The sequence below is a fragment of the Haliotis cracherodii genome, unplaced genomic scaffold, assembly GCF_022045235.1.
Source record: "Haliotis cracherodii isolate W230 unplaced genomic scaffold, xgHalCrac1.p SCAF_10, whole genome shotgun sequence".
NCBI lineage: Eukaryota > Metazoa > Mollusca > Gastropoda > Lepetellida > Haliotidae > Haliotis > Haliotis cracherodii.
The window spans coordinates 6,681,401-6,704,602 of record NW_027266265.1 but is presented as its reverse complement, the minus strand read 5'-3'; the positions used below and the strand labels follow the sequence as shown (position 1 = coordinate 6,704,602).

Genomic DNA, 23,202 nt, shown 5'->3' with positions numbered 1-23,202 from the left:
TGACCTATCGATGAATGTTATGTTCGACACTACGACAAACTTAAAGTAGTTCGGTCAAAGAATCCTTCGGGAATAATTTTTGTCTTCCATCTTAAAATAAACCCTAGATACTGTTAAATATTTTCAACTAGACTGTATAAATACCGTAAGTTCCGATGTGTTTTAAATAGCATCTGGAGTAGATATGACATTAGGGAAATATACGTGAATCATTACGCAATGAGTTGACATTTCTTTTAACTATGCCCGATTGCGCGTAGACAGAACCCAGGCAACATTGCCACGAGAGGGGCACGAGTCGCTATTTGGCTTGTCCCGGAATAACACGAGTTGGTCACGAATGCAAACCCGTTAATGAAAATGCCAGTCAAATACAAATATGGACAACACGTGACTCACTGCATTTTCCAATCGGGCAGTATTCCCACGTGACATTGATGATGTTTATGTAACACCAAGGGCGGATAACTGTGCCCGTCACAGATTCGGATCCTGCTGGCGAGCGGCAGTAGTTCTCTGGTGCACCTGCACTGAACAATGCATCAGGGATGGCCAGGGAGGATGGCAGACTGTCCCACCGCTGGCAGGGTGTCCCCGACACTGAAATGTTGACCTTGCCCTTGTAATCCCATCCTTCCTTCGTCTGCGTACACTCCAGGGCTAGGGGAAAATAGTCAGTTACCAGGATATCATCTTGTGTATGCTCCTCAAAAGAAGTCCATCCTATTGTTTCATATTACTATTTCTACCACTCACCCAAACACCCAACCAACCACCCACCCAACTCACTCCCTCACTCACTCACTCATTCAATCACTCACTCATTCACTCACTCACTCACTGACTCACTCACTGCCTCAAACACTCACTCACTCAATCACCCAAACACCCACCCAACTCACTCCCTCACTCGCTCACTCCCTCCCTCGCTCGCTCGCTCACTCACTCAGTCACTCACCCAAACACCCACCCAACTCCCTCCCTCACTCCCTCACTCCCTCCCTCACTCACTCGATAAGTGGTGAATCAGTAGTTTGCACCTACCGTCCGTGTATTGTCGTCCAGTGGCGCGCACCTCCACCAGGGATTGAGGTATGGAGCTGTTGAACTTGAGACTTAGGAACTGACCAACGGGAAATGTTTCACAGTAGAGAGTGATGGGTTTGGGGAGTGAGGCGGTAGACGGTGACGTTCTCAATGTATCGGAGGCACACGCTCTGCTCGATGTCGGGGTCTGCTTGATGTCAACCACTTCGGCCTCGACTGTGAAATCTGACGTCACGGATTCTGTCAAAATACAGGTAATCTTACTTGTGCTTTACGAGCTTGAGGCGGGCTAGACTGATATACAGAGGGCTGCGTATCATACGACCCCTTGGCGGACCTCTATGTCCCCTTATGTCCATTTATGACCCTACGGAATTGTCAAAATTCCAGTAGCGATGAAACAACTGTTTTGAACTGATTATGAAAGTTACCGGAAGTGTGCGTGTTATTGAAGTATTGAACAAGCGGTTTGAACTAGAAACTTGAAATAGAGATACGCTCAAAGTTTAGTCAAACAAAACTCGGGAGCCTTTTTTTCTAATTATTGGAGCCGATTCATGAACATAAGAGATTCTTATCTGTGGTGGAAATGTAGATGATTCGGCAAATAAAAGTGAAAAAACACCTGATTCATAAGAAATATTTGCCAATAGCAGGGTCGACAGTACGATTCCGACTATATCATGAACACGTGTTTATGGATCGTTATCAAATAGTGATGGCACCAAGGTAAAGTAAAACAATGTCATGGATAACAAGGTAAAGGAAAACAATGTCATGGATAACAAGGTAAAGGATAACAATGTCATGGATAACAAGGTAAAGGATAACAACGTGATGGATAACAAAGTAAAGGATAACGACGTCATGGATAACAAAGTAAAGGATAACAACGTGATGGATAACAAGGTAAAGGATAACAACGTGATGGATAACAAAGTAAAGGATAACGACGTCATGGATAACAAAGTAAAGGATAACAACGTGATGGATAACAAGGTAAAGGATAACAAGGTAAAGGATAACAACGTGATGGATAACAAGGTAAAGGATAACGGCGTCATGGATAACAAGGTAAAGGATAACAATGACATGGATAACAAGGTAAAGGATAACGTGATGGATAACAAGGTAATAGGGCCTGCTAGGTAATGCAGCCTTTGGATACAGTTAAGCCAGACCTCCTGACCTGATGCGGTTTATGATGGGCGCTGAGTAACAATACTGAGTAGCAAAAAAAGTTTTACCTCTCGGTTGATTTTATGTTGTTTGATTTCCAATTGAAAATATCCTAAGATAGCGATATAATATCCAACATATGAACTGTATTGGCGCCTAGTCAGCACTCAAAGAATACTTCAACATGGTTTTATTTTTTTATAATTTGATATACAAAAGTGTTTTTTTGTGTGCGTGCTACTGAATTCAAATAAATGTTGTTTTTTCGGCACAAATTAAAATTTTGAACACGTGGTGTCACGAGGCTGCAAATTCATTTTTTACCCCATGCAGTCCTTATTGAACTAATCAATGTTTTTTCACAACAAAATAACTCAGCCACAGATTACGTTTTATAGGCTGTTGCACGAATAAGTGATGCTTAGCAATAGATGCTTGAACAGTTCATTAACCTTCTTAAATCTCCAGCCTATTATGATACATACACTTGACCTATTCATCAGCCGGGAGACCATTATTCACGATCCTTTATATCCAGTCAATTATGATACACACACTGTATTCTATGGGCTTCTTTTCGAAAACAAAACAACTCACTTAGTACAGATGTCCTCATGAAAACAACAACAAATCACGATGACTCTTTTGTGGGTTCTTCATCACAGTCGTACATTCAACACTGCTACGTTCTGGGGTATACTTCATCACAGTCGTACATTCAACACTTCTACATTCTGGGGGCACTTCATCACAGTCGTACATTTAACACTGCTACATTCTGGGGGATACTTCATCACAGTCGTACATTCAACACTGCTACGTTCTGGGGTATACTTCATCACAGTCGTACATTCAACACTTCTACATTCTGTGGGATACTTCATCACAGTCGTACATTCAACACTGCTACGTTCTGTGGGATGCTTCATCACAGCCGTACATTCAACACTGCTACATTCTGGGGGATACTTCATCACTGCCGTACATTCAACACTGCTACGTTTTTGGGGATACTTCATCACAGCCGTACATTCAACACTGCTACATTCTGGGGGATACTTCATCACTGCCGTACATTCAACACTGCTACGTTTTTGGGGATACTTCATCTCAGTCGTACATTCAACACTTCTACATTCTGTGGGATACTTCATCACAGTCGTACATTCAACACTGCTACGTTCTGTGGGATACTTCATCACAGTCGTACATTCAACACTGCTACGTTCTGTGGGATACTTCATCACAGCCATACATTCAACACTGCTACTTTTTTGGGGATACTTCATCTCAGTCGTACATTCAGCACTGCTGCATTCTGGGGGGTACTTCATCACAGTCGTACATTCAACACTGCTACGTTCTGTGGGATACTTCAACACAGCCGTACATTCAACACTGCTACGTTCTGTGGGATACTTCATCACTGTCGTACATTCAACACTGCTACGTTTTTGGGGATACTTCATCACAGTCGTACATTCAACACTGCTATGTTCTGGGGGATACTTCATCACAGCCGTACATTCAACACTGCTACGTTTTTGGGGATACTTCATCTCAGTCGTACATTCAACACTTCTACATTCTGTGGGATACTTCATCACAGTCGTACATTCAACACTGCTACGTTCTGTGGGATACTTCATCACAGCCGTACATTCAACACTGCTAGGTTGTGTGGGATACTTCATCACTGCCGTACATTCAACACTGCTACATTTTTGGGGATACTTCATCTCAGTCGTACATTCAACACTGCTACGTTTTGGGGGATACTTCATCTCAGTCGTACATTCAACACTACTACATTTTTGGGGATACTTCATCACAGCCGTACATTCAACACTGCTACGTTTTGGGGGATACTTCATCACAGCCGTACATTCAACACTGTTACGTTTTGGGGGATACTTCATCACAGCCGTATATTCAACACTGCTACATTCTGGAGGATACTTCACCACAGCCGTACGTTCAACACTGCTACGTTTTGGAGGATACTTCATCACAGTCGTATATTCAACACTGCTACATTCTGGGGGATACTTCACCACAGCCGTACATTCAACACTGCTACGTTTTGGGGGATACTTCATCACTGTCGTACATTCAACACTGCTACGTTTTGGGGGATACTTCATCACTGTCGTACATTCAACACTGCCACGTTTTTGGGGGATACCTCATCACAGCCGTACACTCAACACTGCTACGTTCTAGCAGAAACTGAAGAACATCGTAATGCTGACAGTCCAACATACATCACACTTACCACTGAAGAACATCATAACGCTGACAGTCAAACACTGATCACACTTACCACTGAAGAACATCATAACGCTGACAGTCAAACACTGATCACACTTACCACTGAAGAACATCGGAATGCTGACAGTCAAACATACATCACACTTACCACTGAAGAACATCGTAACGCTGACAGTACAACACACATCACACTTACCACTGAAGAACATCGTAACCCTGACAGTCCAACACACATCACACTTACCACTGAAGAACATCGTAACCCTGACAGTCCAACACACATCACACTTACCACTGAAGAACATCGTAACCCTGACAGTCCAACACACATCACACTTACCACTGAAGAACATCGTAACGCTGACAGTCCAACACACATCACACTTACCACTGAAGAACATCGTAACCCTGACAGTCCAACATACATCATACTTACCACTGAAGAACATCGTAACCCTGACAGTCCAACACACATCACACTTACCACTGAAGAACATCGTAACGCTGACAGTCCAACACACATCACACTTACCACTGAAGAACATCGTAACCCTGACAGTCCAACATACATCATACTTACCACTGAAGAACATCGTAACCCTGACAGTACAACACTGATGACACTTACCACTGAAGAACATCGTAACGCTGACAGTCCAACACTGATCACACCTACCACGTAAGAACAACGTAACGCTGATAGTCCAACACACATCATACTTACCGTTGAAGAAGATCGTAACGCTGGCCACTTCGTAGCTCGTTGTATTGTCAAACTCAAAGATTACTGATTCTTGTGGGCAGGTAGACGAGTTCTTCGCCACATACTGATGAGTGCTGTTGCTGATAATGTTGTCCTCGTCTAGAAATACAAGGTCATGGTAACGTCATTCAATGAATATTCAACAGTAAAAGCATAAAAACGAGTTTGATTTAAACACATCGAACAAAGCCAGCACTTTGTCTCCACTACAGCTGATCTGAATGCGCCACGATGAATATTGCGTCCGTGTGTGCGTCATTGATTAAACGAAATTCACGTTTCCTTCGACGTGGAAACACAGTACTTTAGGATGGCACTCGAGTAACACTCTAAATGTACATTACTTCACTAACTATATTACAATACATGCATCACCTTGCTACAGAATTCCGACTGCAAAAAATATTGTCTTTAACTCACGTATATGTCACAATTATATAATTACATGCTAACATTTACACAATGACTTACTGGAACATTTGATAGAGGGGAGAGACCACGTGCCATTACTCCTGCAGTCGGCGTCACCCGCCCCAGACTGGTGATAAAATCCCTCTTCACAGGTATATACAGCCCCATTGGAGTCCGAATTAAAAGTCTGGGATTCCAAGCGAAGTCCGTAAAGGGTTGGCGGATTTTCACACTGTGCTGTGTCAATACAAGATATGATATTCAAACGTCAGTCTCAAAGATATATCCTCCATCCTCTCTCTACCACACCACGATATGTCTATACAAGTTAAGACATTCAAACGTCAGTCTTGGAGAGATAACCTTCATCCTCTATCTGCCACGCCGTGCTGTGTCTTTACAAGTTAAAACATTCAAACGTCAGTCTCACACAGATATCCTTCATCCAATCTCTGCCACGCCGTGCTGTTTCTTTACAAGTTAAGACATTCAAACGTCAGTCTCACACAGACATCCTTCATCCTCTCTCTGCCACGCCGTGCTGTGTTTTGATAAATCGTGATACATCAAGGACGAAATCTGTGTCCATCACTGGCGTTAAAACTTCAGAACAATGGAAACATTTGTCCTCACAACCACCAAAGAAGTACTAGCGGGTGGCAAAATCGTGGCCTTGGTTTAATTAGGCACAAAAAGTCATAAGTAACTATTTATGAGCGGAGAGAATGTCTTTAAAAGTTTAAGAACTAATTTGAAATCCAAAAATATAAAAAATATAATGATTTACCTGCTGATGGGAGGATCTGTCGGCCATACACCATTATGTCACATACCGTTGCCGTTGGCGCTGTCGGATAAGTAACAGAGATGATGATGAGGTTACCCACGGGGATGATCCCGTTTCCACTGCATCGGATGCTGACCTTTACCAGCGTAGAGGATTCAGTATTACCACACAACGAGATGGTTTCCACTGATGTATCCGCGACAGTCGCATTGACAGCTATTTTCTGGATGTCTAGAAGATCAATGTGGGGCATATTAACGTCGTCGTAGAATGTGTGAGATTGTTGGTGGGTGTGTATGTCGATGAGTGAGCGTAGAGATCATATGGAACCTAGAGAGCATGTAGAACGCAGAAAGGATATAAAAAGAAGAGAGCATGTAGGACAAAGAAAGCATGTAGAACGTAGAGAGCATGTAGAACGTAAAGAACATGTAGAACCTGGCGAGGATGTAGAACCTAGAGTGAGTGAGAGAGTGAGTATGGTTTTGTGTCGCTTTTAGCAATATTCCAGCAATATCACGGCGGGGGACACCCGAAATGGGCCTCACACATTGTACCCATGTCGGGAATCGAACCCGGGTCTTCGGCGTACGAGCGAACGCTTTAAACACCAGGCTACCCGAACCCAGAAAGCATGTAAAACGTAGAGAGCATGTAGAACTTAGTAAGCATGTAGAACGTAGAGAACATGTAGAACCTAGAAAGCATGTAGAATCCAGAAAGCATGTAGAACCTAGAAAGCATGTAGAACGTAGAGAGCATGTAGAACTTAGTAAGCATGTAGAATCCAGAGAGCATGTGGAACCTTGAGGGCATGTATAATCTGGAAAAACATGTAGAATGCAGAGAACATCTAGAACGTAGAAAGCATGTAGAACGTAGAAAGCATGTAAAACCTGGAGAGAATGTACAACCTAGGAAGCATGTAGAACCTAGAGAGTACGCAGAACCTGGAGAACACGTTGAACCTAGAGAACATGTAGAATCTAGACAACATGTACAACCTAAAAAGCATGTAGAACCGAGAGAGCATGTGACCTTGAAAGCATGTTGAACCTAGGATGCATGTCGAAAAAAAAGAGAGCATGTAGAACCTAGAAAGCATGTACAAACGAGAGGGCATGTAGAAGCATGAGTGCACGTGGGACCTAGAGAACATGTAGAACCTACAAAGCATGTAGAACTAGAGAACATGTTAGAACCTAGAGAGCATGGAGAACCTAGAGAGCATGGAGAACCTAGAGAGCATGGAGAACCTAGAAAGCATGTAGAACCTAGAAAACATGGGGAACCTAGAGAACGTGTAGAACCTAAAGATCATGTAGAACATGATCGCATTTAGAAGCTAGAAAGCATGCAAAACCAAGAGAGCATGAAGAACGTAGAAAGCATGTAGAACCTAGAAAGCAAGAAAAACCTAGAGAACGTGAAGAACCTTGAAAGCAAGCAGAACCTAGAGAACATGTAGAATGTAGAGAACATATAGAACCTAGAAAGCATTAGTATGTAGAGAACATGTAGAGCCTAGAAGGCATGGAGAACCTAGAGAACATGAAGAACCTAGAAAGCAAGAAGAACCCGGAAAGCATGTAGAATGTAGAGAACACGTAGAACCTAGAAAACATGTAGCACCTCGAGAGCATGGCAATGAAGAACCTAGAGAGAGTATGGATAACCTAGAAAGCATGTAGAACCTCCAGAACATGTAGAACCTAGAAAGCATGTACAAGCGACAGAGCATGTAGAATCTAGAAAGCATGTTGGACCTGGAAGCATGTAGGACCTAGAAAGCATGTGGAAAACAGAGAGCATGTAGAACCTAGAAAACACGTAGAACGTAGTTAACAAGTAGAACCTACAAAGCATTTTGAACCTAGAAAGCATGTGGAACCTAGAAAGCATTTGGAAAATAGAGAGTCTGTAGAACCTTGGGAGCATGTAGAAACTTGAGAGCATATAAAACCTAGAATACATGTTGTACCTAGAAAGCATGTAGAACGTTATGAAAACGTAAAGTCTAGGACGCATGTAGAACCTAGAAAGCATGTGTAGAACCTTGAGTGCATGTTGAACATAGAAAGTATGTAAAACCTTGAAAACATATAGAGGCTAGAAAACATGTAGAACCTAGAAAGTATGTCGAATCTTGAAACCTTGTAGAACCTAGAAAGGATGTAGAATCTTGAGATCTTGTGGAACCTAGAAAGCATGTAGAACCTAGATAACATGTAGAGCCAAGAAAGCTTGTAGAACCTTGATAACATGTAGAACCTAGATAACATGTAGAACCTAGATAACATGTAGAACCTAGAAACATATAGAACTTAGAAAGCATGTAGAACCTAGAAAGCATGTAGAGCCAAGAAAGCATGTAGAACAAAAAGTCAATGTTGAACCTAGAAATGGTGTAGAAACTAGAGAGCATGTAGAACCTAGAAAGCTGGAGAGCATGTAGAACCCCGAGGCCATGTTGAATCTAGAAAGCATGTGGAAAACAGAGAGCTTGTAGAACCTAAAAAGCATGGAGAACTCAGAGAGCATGTAGTACCTAGGGAGCATGTAGAATCTAGAGAGCATGTTGTGAGTGAGTGAGTGAGTGATTTTGGTTTTACGCCGCTTTTAGCAATATTCCAGCAATATCACGTCGGGGGACACCAGAAATGGGTTTCACACATTGTACCCAGGTCGGGAATCGAACTCGGGTCTTCGGCGAGACGATCGAACACTTTAACTACTAGGCTCTCCGACCGCCCCAGAGAGCATGTAGAAACTGAAGAGCATGTAGAACCTTGAGGACATGTAAAACTTAGATAGCATTTAGAACCTAGAAAACATGTAGAACAAAGAAAGCGTGCAAAATCATACCATGTTATCACGTACAAGGACATGCAAGCAATTTGAAATTTGAAACACCTTTAGCTGGTCAAACTTGTTATTGGTCATTTTAATAATTGATATTTAATAAAAGTGTCAAAACAATTTTCATAATCTTAAGAAATCTCTGAAACTGAAATACTATCAAATAGTGATGTAACTAGCTGTTTATGAATCACTATGAAATGGGGTAAGATGAAATGGGTTTTTTACGTCGCGTCAAAGATTATTGCACTTATATAGCGACGTGCATGCATGTTTGTGTTTGTCGCTGCTTGTACTAGTCCTGACTGATGCCGATTTATAGTGCTAGCCCACTGAGATACCATGCCGCAGTTTACCATTAATACCCCACTCAGACACAGTATACAGACTCTCCGCCGACCAGTACTTGTTTTAGCCCCCTAATGCCTGACCGGTTGACAAGTACCATATTTTAACGTCTTTTGGTATGACGCGGAGGGGATCGAACCCCGGACCTTCCGCTCTCCGGCCGGACGCTCTACCTCAAGACAACAGAGGCGGTCCACTATCACATCGCGATGAGACAAAGTGAACATCAATCTAAATATTTGCCGGATCTCTACCAACATAATCAGAGCGTAAGGGGCGACCAAATAGATCGGTATAATCAGGCTCGGAGACTCCCTTGATTGTGTGTCATCGTACCTTGGAGGACTGGTTCCATGCTCACAATATCAATCACTGGATTGTATGGCCCGGATTTAATTATTTACAGACAGGCACCATATAGCTTGAATATTAAAGAGTGCGGGGTTAAACAAATAAATCCAAATTAATGTAGAACCTAGAAAGTATGTAAAACCTTGAAAACATATAGAGCCTAGAAAGCATGTAGAACCTTGAAAGTATGTAGAATCTAGAAAGCATGTAGAGCCTTGAGAGCATGTAGAACCTAGATGACGTGTAGAACCTAGACAGTATGTAGAACCTAGACAGTATGTAGAACCTAGAGAACATGTTGATCCTAGAGAACATGTAGAACGTAATGATCTTGTAGAAGCTAGAAAGCATGTATAACCTAGATAACATGTATAACCTTGAAAGTATATAGACCCTAGAAAACATTTAGAACCTAGAAAATATGTAGAACCTTGAAAACATGTAGAACCTAGAAAGGATGTAGGATCTTAAGATCTTGAGAGCATGTAGAACCCTAAGAGGATGTAGAACCTAGAGAGCATGTACAACCTAAAAAGTATGTAGAGCGTAGAGGGCATGTAAAACCTGTAGAGAATGTAGACCTAGAAAGTATGTAGAGCCTAGATAACATGTAGAACCTAGATAACATGTAGAACCTAGAAAGCATGTAGACCCTTCAGAGCATGTAGAACCTTGAAAACATGTAGAGCGTAGAGGGCATGTAAAACCTGTAGAGAATGTAGAACCTAGAGAACATGTAGAGCCAAGAAAACATGTAGAACAATGGAGAACCTAGAAAAGGTGTAGAACCTAGAGAGGATGACATTGAATAACCTAGAGAGTATGGAAAACCTAGAAAGCTTGTAGAATCTGTAGAGCATGTAGAACCCCGAGGACATGTTGAATCTAGAAAGCATGCAGAACAAATAAATCCAAATGTTCTTTTCTATTATGATTTTACCTTTTAATTATTGCATTTTCAACTGATTACAACACCCTTTATCTAACAAGTTAACATCTTAACATTTCTGAAAGATAAAATCTTTAAATAAATCAAATTAGTAAAAAGGATCTTACAAAATTTCAAAAACATGTCCAATGGCTTTTGAGAATAGGTTGACGCGAAGGCTTGTTTTCTTTATTATAATAAGCTGCTGCAGCGGCCATTTTGAATTTTTCAAAATGAAAACTTGTCTTTGTTGTAGCTGGGGACTGGTAAGAACGTTTTAAGCTAAGATCGATATGTTCAGTTGATTAGCAAAATGGAGATTTAAGTTTCAGGGCCTGGGAGGGTGGAGGGGAGACACGACGGAGGGAGAGTCTCAAACAACAGAAGACTGTTTTGAATTACCTTGTTTTTCAACATGAAAAATATAAAAAAATGTGAAGACTGGTTCCTCACTATTATAATACTACACTTCTGATAGGGATATGCCTTCTATCTCTATCCTTTACAGAACCGATTCTCATCTTTGGGGTATATTTAAATAGGATAAGATATATGGATGAACAACTTCTTTATTACAATTAGCAGCGACGTTTCGGTGTAGGTTCTAACACCGTTATTAAGCAAGTGATATACAGAGTGTGGTTGGCAAGTATATATATACAGGTAGGAGGCAATGTTTATACAGTAGAGTAGATATGAGATGTAGTTATACTGGATTGGAGAAGACTGTTATGTACACAAACGTGTAGTCATGACATTACCGGTGAAGTCAGTAACATAAACAAACGAGTGAAGCCAGTAATATAAACAACTGAATTATGACTGATTGGGGTCTTTGATGACTTGATGGTAAGCCGGAGGTATTTAATAGCCTTGGTCACGGTTGATCGACGATTGGAGTCTTTTGATGCTGATGGCTTCTTGTAGTTTTCTGACTCTTTGAGGTTGGTGGACAGGGCTTTGACTTTATCCCACTGAATGCTGTGGTATGGGTTGTCACGGATATGCTCTGATAGAGCTGATTTAGAGTCATCTTTAGAGACTGAGCTTTGATGTTCTTTAAATCGGGTTTTGAGGTGCCTAGAGGTTTCTCCAATGTAAGCTTGTCCACAGTTGCACGGGATGTGGTACACTGCTCCTGATGGTTCTAGTTTGTGGCTGGATGGTGGTTTCCCTGTGGCTTTTATTGTTCTGAATGGTGTGACTTCTTTTGAAAACGACATCAATGTTGGCTTATTTCTTTAAGAGTCTCTGGATTTTGTGGCTAACTGTTCCAAAGTAGGGGACGCTGATCACAAAGGGTGCAGACTGTTGACGGGGAGGTTTCTTGGTGATGTTCTGTATCGTCTGTGGTACTAGCTGCTTCAGGTAGAGGTTATACTGTGTAAATACTTGTATGAGGTGGCTTAGTTCAGTGGTAAGATGATGCTTCGTTGAACATTTGTTGTGAGGTCGTCTCGGTAGGGTTGAAATAATTCATTTCTTGACTTGAGGTGGATGGTTGGAGGAATAGTGAATGGTTTGATCTGTGGGGGGTTGTTTCCGGTAAAAAGTGGTATGGAGTTGTTTTCTTTCTGTGCAAGTACATCAAAGAACGGGGCTGACGATTAGTTTATTCCTCAATGTTGAACTGCATTCGTGGGTTTGGGGAATTCAGGTGGTCCAATAGGATTCTGGGGTCATTGTTGGGATGTAGGATAACAAAGGTGTCATCTACTTTGCGTAACCTATGCCTATGCCTATCAAAGAAGTTATATTTAAATAAATGGTGGTTATCACGCGAGTGTGTTTGGGGATCCTAATACAGGATATTTATCATCCCCAAACCCAGAAGCGTGATAATCATATTATCATTTAATGTCATGCTTCAATTCTATGCTTGAAAACCTCTTCCCATCGCTCGCAAACATTACCTAAACATTGTAAGTTTTCCCTGAATGTGCGCATTAATATGTCACGTCAGAAGGTACATGATGTGTCAGTCGGACAGTGACAGTGGCCAATATATACTACTCAAAATTTGATAAGGATCGTAGATATTTGTCTGAATAAAAAAACAAAATAACTGCATAACTGGCAATATTGTGTTCAAGTGAAATCAAAAACGTCTCCAACACACGTGCACGTGCATTTCATGCCATGGGAAATGCGTTTCACATCACAGTTCATGCTTTTGCTACCATTGCACGATTTCCAATCAGGCAACGGTGTCTGATTCATTCTGAAACTGTAAACTCAATTGAGTGTTTACACTACGTTTATCTACACAATGCCCCCTCAACGTGTAAGGCGTCGCCTGACGACAGAACAACTGGGCAGATGTATTGGAATGCTTGATGCTGGCTATTCACAACTTGACGTTGCCAATGCACTAAACGTCAGCCAGAGCGTTGTAAGCAGGGCCTGGTCCCGACAGCAAAATTTTGGTACAGCAGCACACCGACATGGGGGTGGTCGTCAGAGGTCGACAACCCAACGCCAAGATCATTTTATGGCTCTTCAGGCACGACGTCATCCCTTCTGGACAGCAACCAGCCTACGTAACGACCTCCTGAACGCCTCGGGGGTGAATGTGTCCACTCAGACGATACGGAATCGTCTTCACAATGCAGGTCTCTACTCGAGAAGGGCATGTGTCCGAATCCCCCTGACTGTTCGACACCGGCGGGAGCGATTGGAATGGGCTGAAGATCATGTCACTTGGACACGGAACGATTGGGTTCCAGTTCTGTTCACCGATGAGTCCAGGTATTGTTTGGACTTTACAGACAGGAGGCAGCGGGTGTGGCGACGACAACGTGAACGTTTCCATGATGCCAACATCAGTGAACATGACCGTTATGGTGGTGGTTCCATCATGGTCTGGGGTGGAATCAACAGAGATGGAAGGACAGATCTTCATGTCCTGGAGAGAGGAACAATGACGGGGGTGAGGTACCGGGATGAGATCCTCGATGTGTACGTCAGACCCTACGCTGGTGCTGTTGGCCCTGAGTTCATCCTGATGGATGATAACGCCCCTCCTCATCGCGCCAGGGTGGTTGAGCAGTACCTTGAGCAGGAGACAATTGTCCGCATGGATTGGCCAGCGCGCTCGCCGGACTTGAACCCGATTGAGCATGTCTGGAACATGCTGCAGGTTGCCCTTTCACGCCGTAGAGCACAACCCACGACTTTGGCAGAACTCGGACATGCCCTCGTGGAAGAGTGGAACAACCTTCCCATTGGGAACATCCGGGTGCTTATTGACAGCATATCTCGACGTTGTCAGGCCGTCATTGATGCAAGGGGAGGTCATATTCGTTATTGACACTTCATCGACTAAGTGTAATGATGGACTATCCCTCATAACTGTGTAATTCTTTCTCTTGTTTGCTGTTAACATTTTTGAATGAAATGCCTTTTGGTGTTTGCAGATTTCAAACATTCCATATTAATACAAGTTCATGCCGTTCATGAATTTTCATTCATAACATGATTAAACACGTTTCTGAGTCAGAGTCATGACTTTTGTTATGTTTGTGGTAACTTACACACATATCACCTAGTGATCCTTAACGAATTTTGAGTAGTATAGTTCCAACTGAATCTGTTTCATTTACAGTGGCGTAACTACATATATGCGAAACAACAATTGCCTACACAAATTGTTTTACATGCCTTTCGCGACAATCCATCGCTCTGTCCGCTAGAGTAACTGCCCTTTATCAAAATACAACTGTTTTAATTTGTGGAAAAGGTTCTAAGCCACAGAGGTCTACATTACTCTACAAGCACAGATATCGAAACTGATCCTGCTTGGGAGGTGTTCTCGCAAAATTGTTACGCATTTATATTTCCAAAGTTGTCAAAACTGGTAAAATGCCTTTGCTACGTCACCATTAGATTTTCAGACTATTCTTTTGATAATGATAGCAATTATCCAAGCAGCTTCTCCAGATGGTTAACTCTGACTCGATCGCCAAATTTTAGTACCTACGAAGGCAAACATATCGGGATTGCAAAATCATATATGCCCTAGGGTCATAGCACGTCAGAAGACAACTCAGACAACGGTGTATTGTTTCCGACATCCGGCAGCATTGTTGACGACATTCGAATCTTATTGTGACGTGAGGTCAGGATGACGTCACACTCGCTCTTGCTCGGGAAATGCCGGAATTTAGACACTTATATAATATCCTCTACATCCCTATCAAAAGTGAAGTAGCGTTTATAGCATAAAATAGCATATGTATATGAAATCTTTATAAAATCCTTCATACCGTACCGTGTGCTCTAGGGATTAAGAGTTCGAGAAATACATATGTGCTGTACGGGTTAAGAGTTCGAGAAATGCGTACCATGTGCTGTGCGGGTTAAGACTCAGAGAAATAATTACCATGTGGTGTGCGGTTAAGAGTGCAAGAAATGCGTACATATATTGTATTGGTTAAGAGTCAGGGAAATGGGGACTAATTAAGAGTGAGTGAGTGAATGTGATTTTACGCCGCTTTTAGCAATACACCAGCAATATCACGATGGGGGACACCAGAAATGGGCTTCACACATTGTACCCATGTGGGAAATAGAACCCGGGTCTTCGGCGTGACGAGCGAACGTTTTAACCACTGGACTACCCAACGCCCCTACTTTTTAAGAACAGTTAATGCAGACGGGACATTTTAATATTAGAGTTGCGGAGAGAAGACTTCACAGGGAGGAAACAGGTTATTTTGAAGTTTGACTTATTTCAGCGGTGATAGCTTAAAATGCGTTCGGAAAGTCCTTCGTTAGTTGGGTAGAGGTGACGTAATGTAGACCTCACAGCTGAAACCGGTTGGAGGTCATCAAAGAAGTATCAGAATTCTCTTCCAACAATAGGTGACGTCACGGTACGTCTAGGCAGTGGAATGTTACATTTACGCTCAGGTGTGGGTGAAAATATTGTCGTGTCTCATTGGAGTATATTAAGTTGAATTAAATTAAATGTCTTACCAGCAAATTCAATTTTAAAGGTCAAGCCAGAGAATTACTCTTCTCGATTATCCGCCGAAACGGATTCCATAAAAGGCAAAATAGCAATGAAAATTATATATATACCTGAGCTGGCAAAGTTCGTAGTGAAAGACAAGCCATGAATCTCCCAATTCCCGAATCCCAGAGAGACTTGGACAGTCTGGGCGGCATCACACGTTCCATTCTTGTCGTAGATGACAGACTCTGGTTCGTTCAGATTCCGAGATGCGTCTGAAGAGAAGGTGGGATTAATTAAAGATGAACTGAGGAAGATATTAATGTGTGTACACATGTACAAGGCACGAGCACCTGCGCGCGCGCGCGCGCGCGTGCGTGCGTGCGTGCGTGTGTGTGTGTGTGTGTGTGTGTGTGTGTGTGTGTGTATCACATATGCACACACCAAATGCTGAGGGCAGTAAAATTATCAAGTATCTGAGAGGATTTTAATATTTTAGACCCATCCCTTTCAAAATGCTGGATCCGCCCTTACAATGCAAAACATTGCTTATGCGATGCTTCCTGAGACAAGTACATATTACTATTATGGGGCAAAACATCCCAAAACAGATATGTGTGCGCGCGGGCGTGTCTGTCTGCCTGTCTGTCTGTCTGTCTGTCAAATAATCATAATCATCAACGACCTAACTTCGACGTGGCTATTATCATGTTATGTGTTTCCAAGGAATATTTCATAAAACAGGAGGAATGTGTTACGCATGGACCGAGCTTTTACTTCGAGACAACGTGTAAGCTCTTTTGTTGAGCAGCTGAAGAGGAATTAGAGTGAGTGAGTTGGGTTTAACGCCGCTTTTCACAGTATTAAAATTAGGTCACAAAAAGAACAACAAGCTACGAGGAATGGCGGATTATCCATCCATGATGAGAGCCTGATGGGAGCCGTGAGCCTTGCTTATCATTAAGTCACAGGGTCTTCGGCAACCCATGCTTGCCGTAAAAGGCGACTATGCTTGTCGTAAGAGGCGACTAACGGGATCGGGTGGTCAGACTCGCTGACTTTGTTGATGCATGTCATCGGTCCCAATTGCGTGGATCGATGATCATGATGTCAATCACTGGATTGTCTGGTCCAACAAACAACAAACTAAACCTAAAAACATTAATTCACAGGGGAGATAATCCGCAATTCCGGGTTTCAAGCAATGTCATTAAAATCTTGTCTTAGTTTTCGCTACAGCTAAACATAGATCCGAGGACATCCCATTGCAGGTCACGTCATAACGCCCTTTCACGAACTTTGACCGACTAATGAAATTACCAGCAAAAAGTCGACTTTAGCAAATCAGAAAGCGGCTTTTTCGTGCAAAACGGCACTAGTTTAAAACTGGGGACTCCCATTCCAAACGACGCTCTGAAAATACTTTTCACTAATCAAATACTAATCAAAATTTGAAAACTGAACAAATAAAAATTCTGTAATGTCAAATAGGTAACCGAGATTGTACGGCAGTACTTCCCACTGGCTATCAAAGTCTCTCCCGTTCAAATGTTTATCCCACTGAAGCAAGAGATAGTCGATGATTTTGACGGAATCAGACGTACAGCCCGTAACTGACGATCGGAATACCTCGTGTTAACCTTTTCGAGGCTGCATGATTAGAAAACACATTCCGACTGTCACTTTCGCAATTTGGTAAGCGACGCCCTGATTGGTCGGATGAGAGGTCGTTCTGACGTAACCCGTAAGTCGGATGTCCTTTGATCTTTGTTTAGCAGACAGACAGACAGACAGATTGTTTATTAGTCTCACCTCTGTTTACATATTAAGATAACTGACATAGTAAATTATACATCACCGAGCCACCCCGTCTATGGGTTATGAGAGACTTTAAAATACAATTGCATACAATTATTTACTAAAAGGAGCATAAAACATTTACATAAGCAACACATATTGTAAAACAGGCAACAGCAATATACACAAGATGATAACGATAGCGAGAACTAAGATTGTATTTTAATGAGATCAGGTTTGAAAGAGGTTATTCTGCATTGTACTCATTATCTTTTTACAAAGCAGAATGAAGCAAAACATAAAAAGGTCAACGCTTGATTGACGTCGCTGTTCAGATAATGTTATGGTATCAATATGTGACGTCATGCATGGAATTGGATGAACAATCACGTGAATGGAACAATTACTTCCTTTACATATCCTACAGTCAAACGCCGTTACGTTGAACTTTGATGTGTCGAACTTACGGTTGTCTCGAAGTAAAAGTTCGGTACATGCGTATTGCCTCTTTAAAAACCCATTTTTGTGCCCATCCTCGAGTAGTCTTTGCACTACTTTGTCCACCAACAACTATTTATAATTCGGCTTGTATAATCTCCTCGTTTGGTTATATGCACTTGTGATATCCTGGGCTACGTAACTGTACATTATGTTGGTCTGAGATTAATATCGAGTTAACCGAAGGAAACGATGTATGATACTTACTGGAGCAAACAGGCAGCACGTATTCCCAGTCGGAGCCCACTGTCACTGCGGAGCTGCCAGCGGTGTGGACGTAGCCGTCGTAGCACTTGTATGTGACGCTGTTGCCGTCCACTGTTCTGTAGGCGAACGCTACCGGCTGGAGGTCATCAACTGAACAGTCAGGGAGGAGGTGAATGTTGGTCCAGTTGGTGAGTGCGTTGGAATATACTTTTGTGTTCGGTGAGTTGGTGAGTGCGTCGGAACATGCATGTGTGTTAGGTGAGTTGGTGAGTGCGTTGGAATATACTTTTGTGTTCGGTGAGTTGGTGAGTGCGTCGGAACATGCAAGTGTGTTAGGTGAGTTGGTTAGTGCGTCGGAGCATGCTCATGTGATAAGCGAATTGGTGAGTCCGTTGGGGCTTGTTTATGTGTTAGGTGAGTTGGTGAGTCCGTTGGAGCTTGTTTGTGTGTTAGGTGTGTTGGTGAGTGCGTTGCAGCATGCTTATGTTAGGCGAATTGGTGAGTGCGTTGGAATATACTTTTGTGTTCAGTGAGTTGGTGAGTGCGTTGGAATATACTTTTGTGTTCAGTGAGTTGGCGAGTGCGTTGGAATATACTTTTGTGGTCGGAGAGTTGGTGAGTGCGTTTGAATATATTTTTGTGTTCGGTGAGTTGGTGAGTGCATTGGACCATGTTTGTGTGTTAGATGAGTTGGTGAGTGCATCAGAGAATGCTTGTGTGTTAGGCGAATTGGTGAGAGTGTTGGAATATACTTTTGTGTTCGTTGAGTTGGTGAGTGCGTTGTAGCATGCTTGTGTGTTAGGTAAGTTGGTGAGTGCGTTTGAGCATGCTTGTGTGTTAGGTGAGTTGGTGAGTGCGTTGGAACAAGCTTGTGTGTTAGGCGAATTGATGATTGCGTTGGAATATACATTTGTGTTCGGTGAGTCGGCAAGTGCGTCGGAGCATGTTTGTGTGTTAGGTAAGTTGGTGATTGCGTTGGAATTTACATTTGTGTTCGGTGAGTCGGTGAGTGCGTCGGAACATGTTTGTGTGTTAGGTGAGATGGTGAGTGCGTTGGGACATTATTGTGTGTTTGACGAGTTGATGATTGCGTTTTAACAGGCTTGTGTTTGGCAAATTTGTGTGTGATGCTTGCATGTTTGGCAAGAGTTGCTAAGTACGCTCGAATATGCTTGTGTGTTTAGAGAGTTGGTGAATGCTTTGGAACAAGTGTGTGTGTGTGTGTGTGTTTTGTGAGCTAGTGAGTGCTTTCAGTCATGCTTTTGTCTTTGGTGCGTTCGTTGGAACAAGCGTATGTTTCAGGGGAGTGGGTAAGCGTTGGAACAAGTGTGTGTTTGTGTTTGGCGAGTTGGTGAGTGCGATGGAACAAGCGTATGTTTCAGGGGAGTTGGTCAGTGCGTTTGAGGATGCTTGTATGTTTGGCACGAGTTGGTGAGCGCGCTGGAATATGCTTGGGTGTTGGGTTGAGCTAGTGTGTTGTAGTGCTCGTGTGTTTGTCGAGTGAGTGTGTTGGAGCATGTCTGTGTGTTTGGCGAGTATGTGTGTGTGCGTGCGTGCGTGCGTGCGTGCGTGTGTTTGAGTGAATGTGTTGGAGAACGCCTGTGTATTGGGTTGAGTGAGGGAGTGTGTTGTAGCGCCTGTGTGTGGCGTGTGCGTTTGCGTGTGCGTGAGTATGTTGGAGATCCTGTGTGTTTGGCAAGTGGGTATGTTTGAGATCCTGTGTGTTTGGAGAGTGAGTATGTCAGAGGGTATGTGTTTGTCGTGTGAGTATGTTGGAGGGTATGTGTTTGTCGTGTGAGTATGTCGGAGGGTATGTGTTTGTCGTGTGAGTATGTCGGAGGGTATGTGTTTGTCGTGTGAGTATGTCGGAGGGTATGTGTTTGTCGTGTGAGTATGTCGGAGGGTATGTGTTTGTCGTGTGAGTATGTCGGAGGGTATGTGTTTGTTGTGTGAGTATGTCAGAGGGTATGTGTTTGTCGTGTGAGTATGTCGGAGGGTATGTGTTTGCCGTGTGAGTATGTCGGAGGGTATGTGTTTGTTGTGTGAGTATGTCGGAGGGTATGTGTTTGTCGTGTGAGTATGTCGGAGGGTATGTGTTTGTCGTGTGAGTATGTCGGAGGGTATGTGTTTGTCGTGTGAGTATGTCGGAGGGTATGTGTTTGTCGTGTGAGTATGTTGGAGGGTATATGTTTGGCGAGTGAGTATGTCGGAGGGTATGTGTTTGTCGTGTGAGTATGTCGGAGAGTATGTGTTTGTCGTGTGAGTATGTCGGAGGGTATGTGTTTGTCGTGTGAGTATGTCGGAGGGTATGTGTTTGCCGTGTGAGTATGTCGGAGGGTATGTGTTTGTTGTGTGAGTATGTCGGAGGGTATGTGTTTGTCGTGTGAGTATGTCGGAGGGTATGTGTTTGTCGTGTGAGTATGTCGGAGGGTATGTGTTTGTCGTGTGAGTATGTCGGAGGGTATGTGTTTGTCGTGTGAGTATGTCGGAGGGTATGTGTTTGGCGTGTGAGTATGTCGGAGAGTATGTGTTTGTCGAGTGAGTATGTCGGAAGGTATGTGTTTGTCGTGTGAGTATGTCGGAGGGTATGTGTTTGTCGTGTGAGTATGTCGGAGGGTATGTGTTTGTCGTGTGAGTATGTCGGAGGGTATGTGTTTGTCATGTGAGTATGTCGGAGGGTATGTGTTTGTCGTGTGAGTATGTCGGAGGGTATGTGTTTGTCGTGTGAGTATGTCGGAGGGTATGTGTTTGTCGTCTGAGTATGTCGGAGGGTATGTGTTTGTCGTGCGAGTATGTCGGAGGCAATGTGTTTGTCGTGCGAGTGTGTTGGAGATCCGGGATTCTGTGTGTTTGACAAGTGGGTGAGTGTGTTGGAGCGTCTATGTGTGGTTGAATGAGTATACATGTTAGGGTGCCTGTGGATTTGGTCGAGTGAGTGAGTGTAAGTGATTTTAAGTAGGGAACAACAAGAAATGCTTTTCGTCAGATAATCACTTTAATTAATGAATAACAAACGGTTAGCCCTCGCTATCAAACACATGTGAGAGACTAATAAATACAGCATTGATATTCATTGGAAATAAAAACCTCCCCGTTTGGTTTCGATGAATGACTTAATAAGCAAGCTATAGTTTGGTAAATGCTTCAGTAGGAAGTATCTTGCAGGTTACCAGTGTATTATCAGGTTAATATCACCGTGCGTATGCATCTACTACAGTTCAGAACGTCAGTGAGAATGATCAATCTCGATGTCAGCCGAAACAGATTTCATTAGGCGTAAAAGGTGAGGTGAGGTGAAATGGGGTTTAACGTCGCGTCCAAGATTATTGCAGTTACATAGCGACGTGTATGTACGTGTTTGTGTAGCTGCTTGAACTAGTCCGGACTGATGCCGATTCATAGCTCTCTGAGATACCATGCCACTGTTTAACATGAATACCCCACTCAGACACAGTATACTGACTCCGAGCCGACCAGTCCTTGTTTAGCCCCTTAATGCCGAGCGACAGACAGGGTAATAACAAGTACCATCTTTTAACGTCTTTTGGTATGACGCGGCCGGGGATCGAACCCCGGACCTTCCGCTCTCCGGGCGGACGCTCTACCACTAGACCACGGAGGCGGTCAAGGTGTGAAAGGAAAAATGTTGATAAAAATTATGAATGTATCACTGACACAAGATGATCGCGTAAAGTGTGAGCACACACGTCTATCAAATATCCTACCTGTGATAACTGAGGCTCTAGCAAGGACGCCAAGAGTTAGGAGGAAGGCACAAAGAGTCGACATTCTGAAAACGAGAAAGAAGTCTTGAGGTGGAACTCACAGTTTCTAATCTTATCTAGAACCTAAGAACGTGAGTGAGTTAAAACAATTTAACGTCACATCGGCAATATTTAAGCCATATTGTGAATAGAACAAGTTAAATATCAACATTTAGACTGTTTAAAAAACCCGTCGACGATGGACAGTACAATAACATGATAATCACAGTTTTAAAAAAATATTAAAACAGGTGATAGAGCATTACAAAACTATTATTTGACAATCCAATATACAAACGGGCTATAGATCACCAGCAACCAAAGCTAGGCCTCCATATTAGAGACCGTGGGGTACCGCTACACGGCTCCCCAGCAGGATTTACACCATCCCTCTAGCCGATGCCGATTGAAATAAACAATGATTCTTTTATGAAAAACGGTAATCGATAAAACATTCTAGGATGCCTTCTTAAGGAGACCTAGAACCTAGAGAACATGTAGGACCTAGAGAACATGTAGAACCTAGAGCATATGTAGAACCAAGAGAACATATAGAACCTAGAAAGCATGTAGAACCTAGAGAACATGTAGAACCAAGAGAACATATAGAACCTAGAAAGCATGTAGAACCTAGAGAGTACGTAGAACCTAGAAAACATGTAGAACCTAGAGAACATGTAGAACCTAGAGAGCATGTAGAACGTAGAGAGCATGTAGAACCTAGAGAAGATGTTGAACCTAGAAAGCTTGTAGAACCTAGAGAACATGTAGAGCCTAGAAAGCACGTAGAACCTAGAAAACATGTAGAACCTAGAGAACATGTAGAACCTAGAGAGCATGTAGAACGTAGAGAGCATGTAGAACCTAGAGAAGATGTTGAACCTAGAAAGCTTGTAGAACCTAGAGAACATGTAGAGCCTAGAAAGCACGTAGAACGTAGAGAGTATGTAGTACCTAGAAAGCATGTAGAACGTAGAGAGCATGTAAAACCTAGAGAAGATGTAGAACCTAGAGAGCATGTGGAACCTAGAAAGCATG

At 42.8% G+C, this 23,202-nt stretch overlaps 1 protein-coding gene across 1 annotated transcript in view; it reads right to left on the bottom strand.

The window, feature by feature from the left end:
* Positions 1-22,189, bottom strand: part of LOC139445811 (uncharacterized) — a 34,925-nt gene extending 12,736 nt beyond the window's left edge. The window contains exons 1-8 of the mRNA XM_071227041.1: positions 22,126-22,189; positions 18,401-18,550; positions 16,027-16,173; positions 6,459-6,689; positions 5,732-5,908; positions 5,222-5,359; positions 1,045-1,287; positions 400-660 (exon numbers count right to left, since the gene is read on the bottom strand). Of these exons, the coding sequence (XP_071083142.1) occupies positions 400-660; positions 1,045-1,287; positions 5,222-5,359; positions 5,732-5,908; positions 6,459-6,689; positions 16,027-16,173; positions 18,401-18,550; positions 22,126-22,189 (1,411 nt within the window). The remainder of the gene's footprint in view (positions 1-399; positions 661-1,044; positions 1,288-5,221; positions 5,360-5,731; positions 5,909-6,458; positions 6,690-16,026; positions 16,174-18,400; positions 18,551-22,125) is intronic.
* Between the last annotated feature and the right edge of the window lie 1,013 nt (positions 22,190-23,202).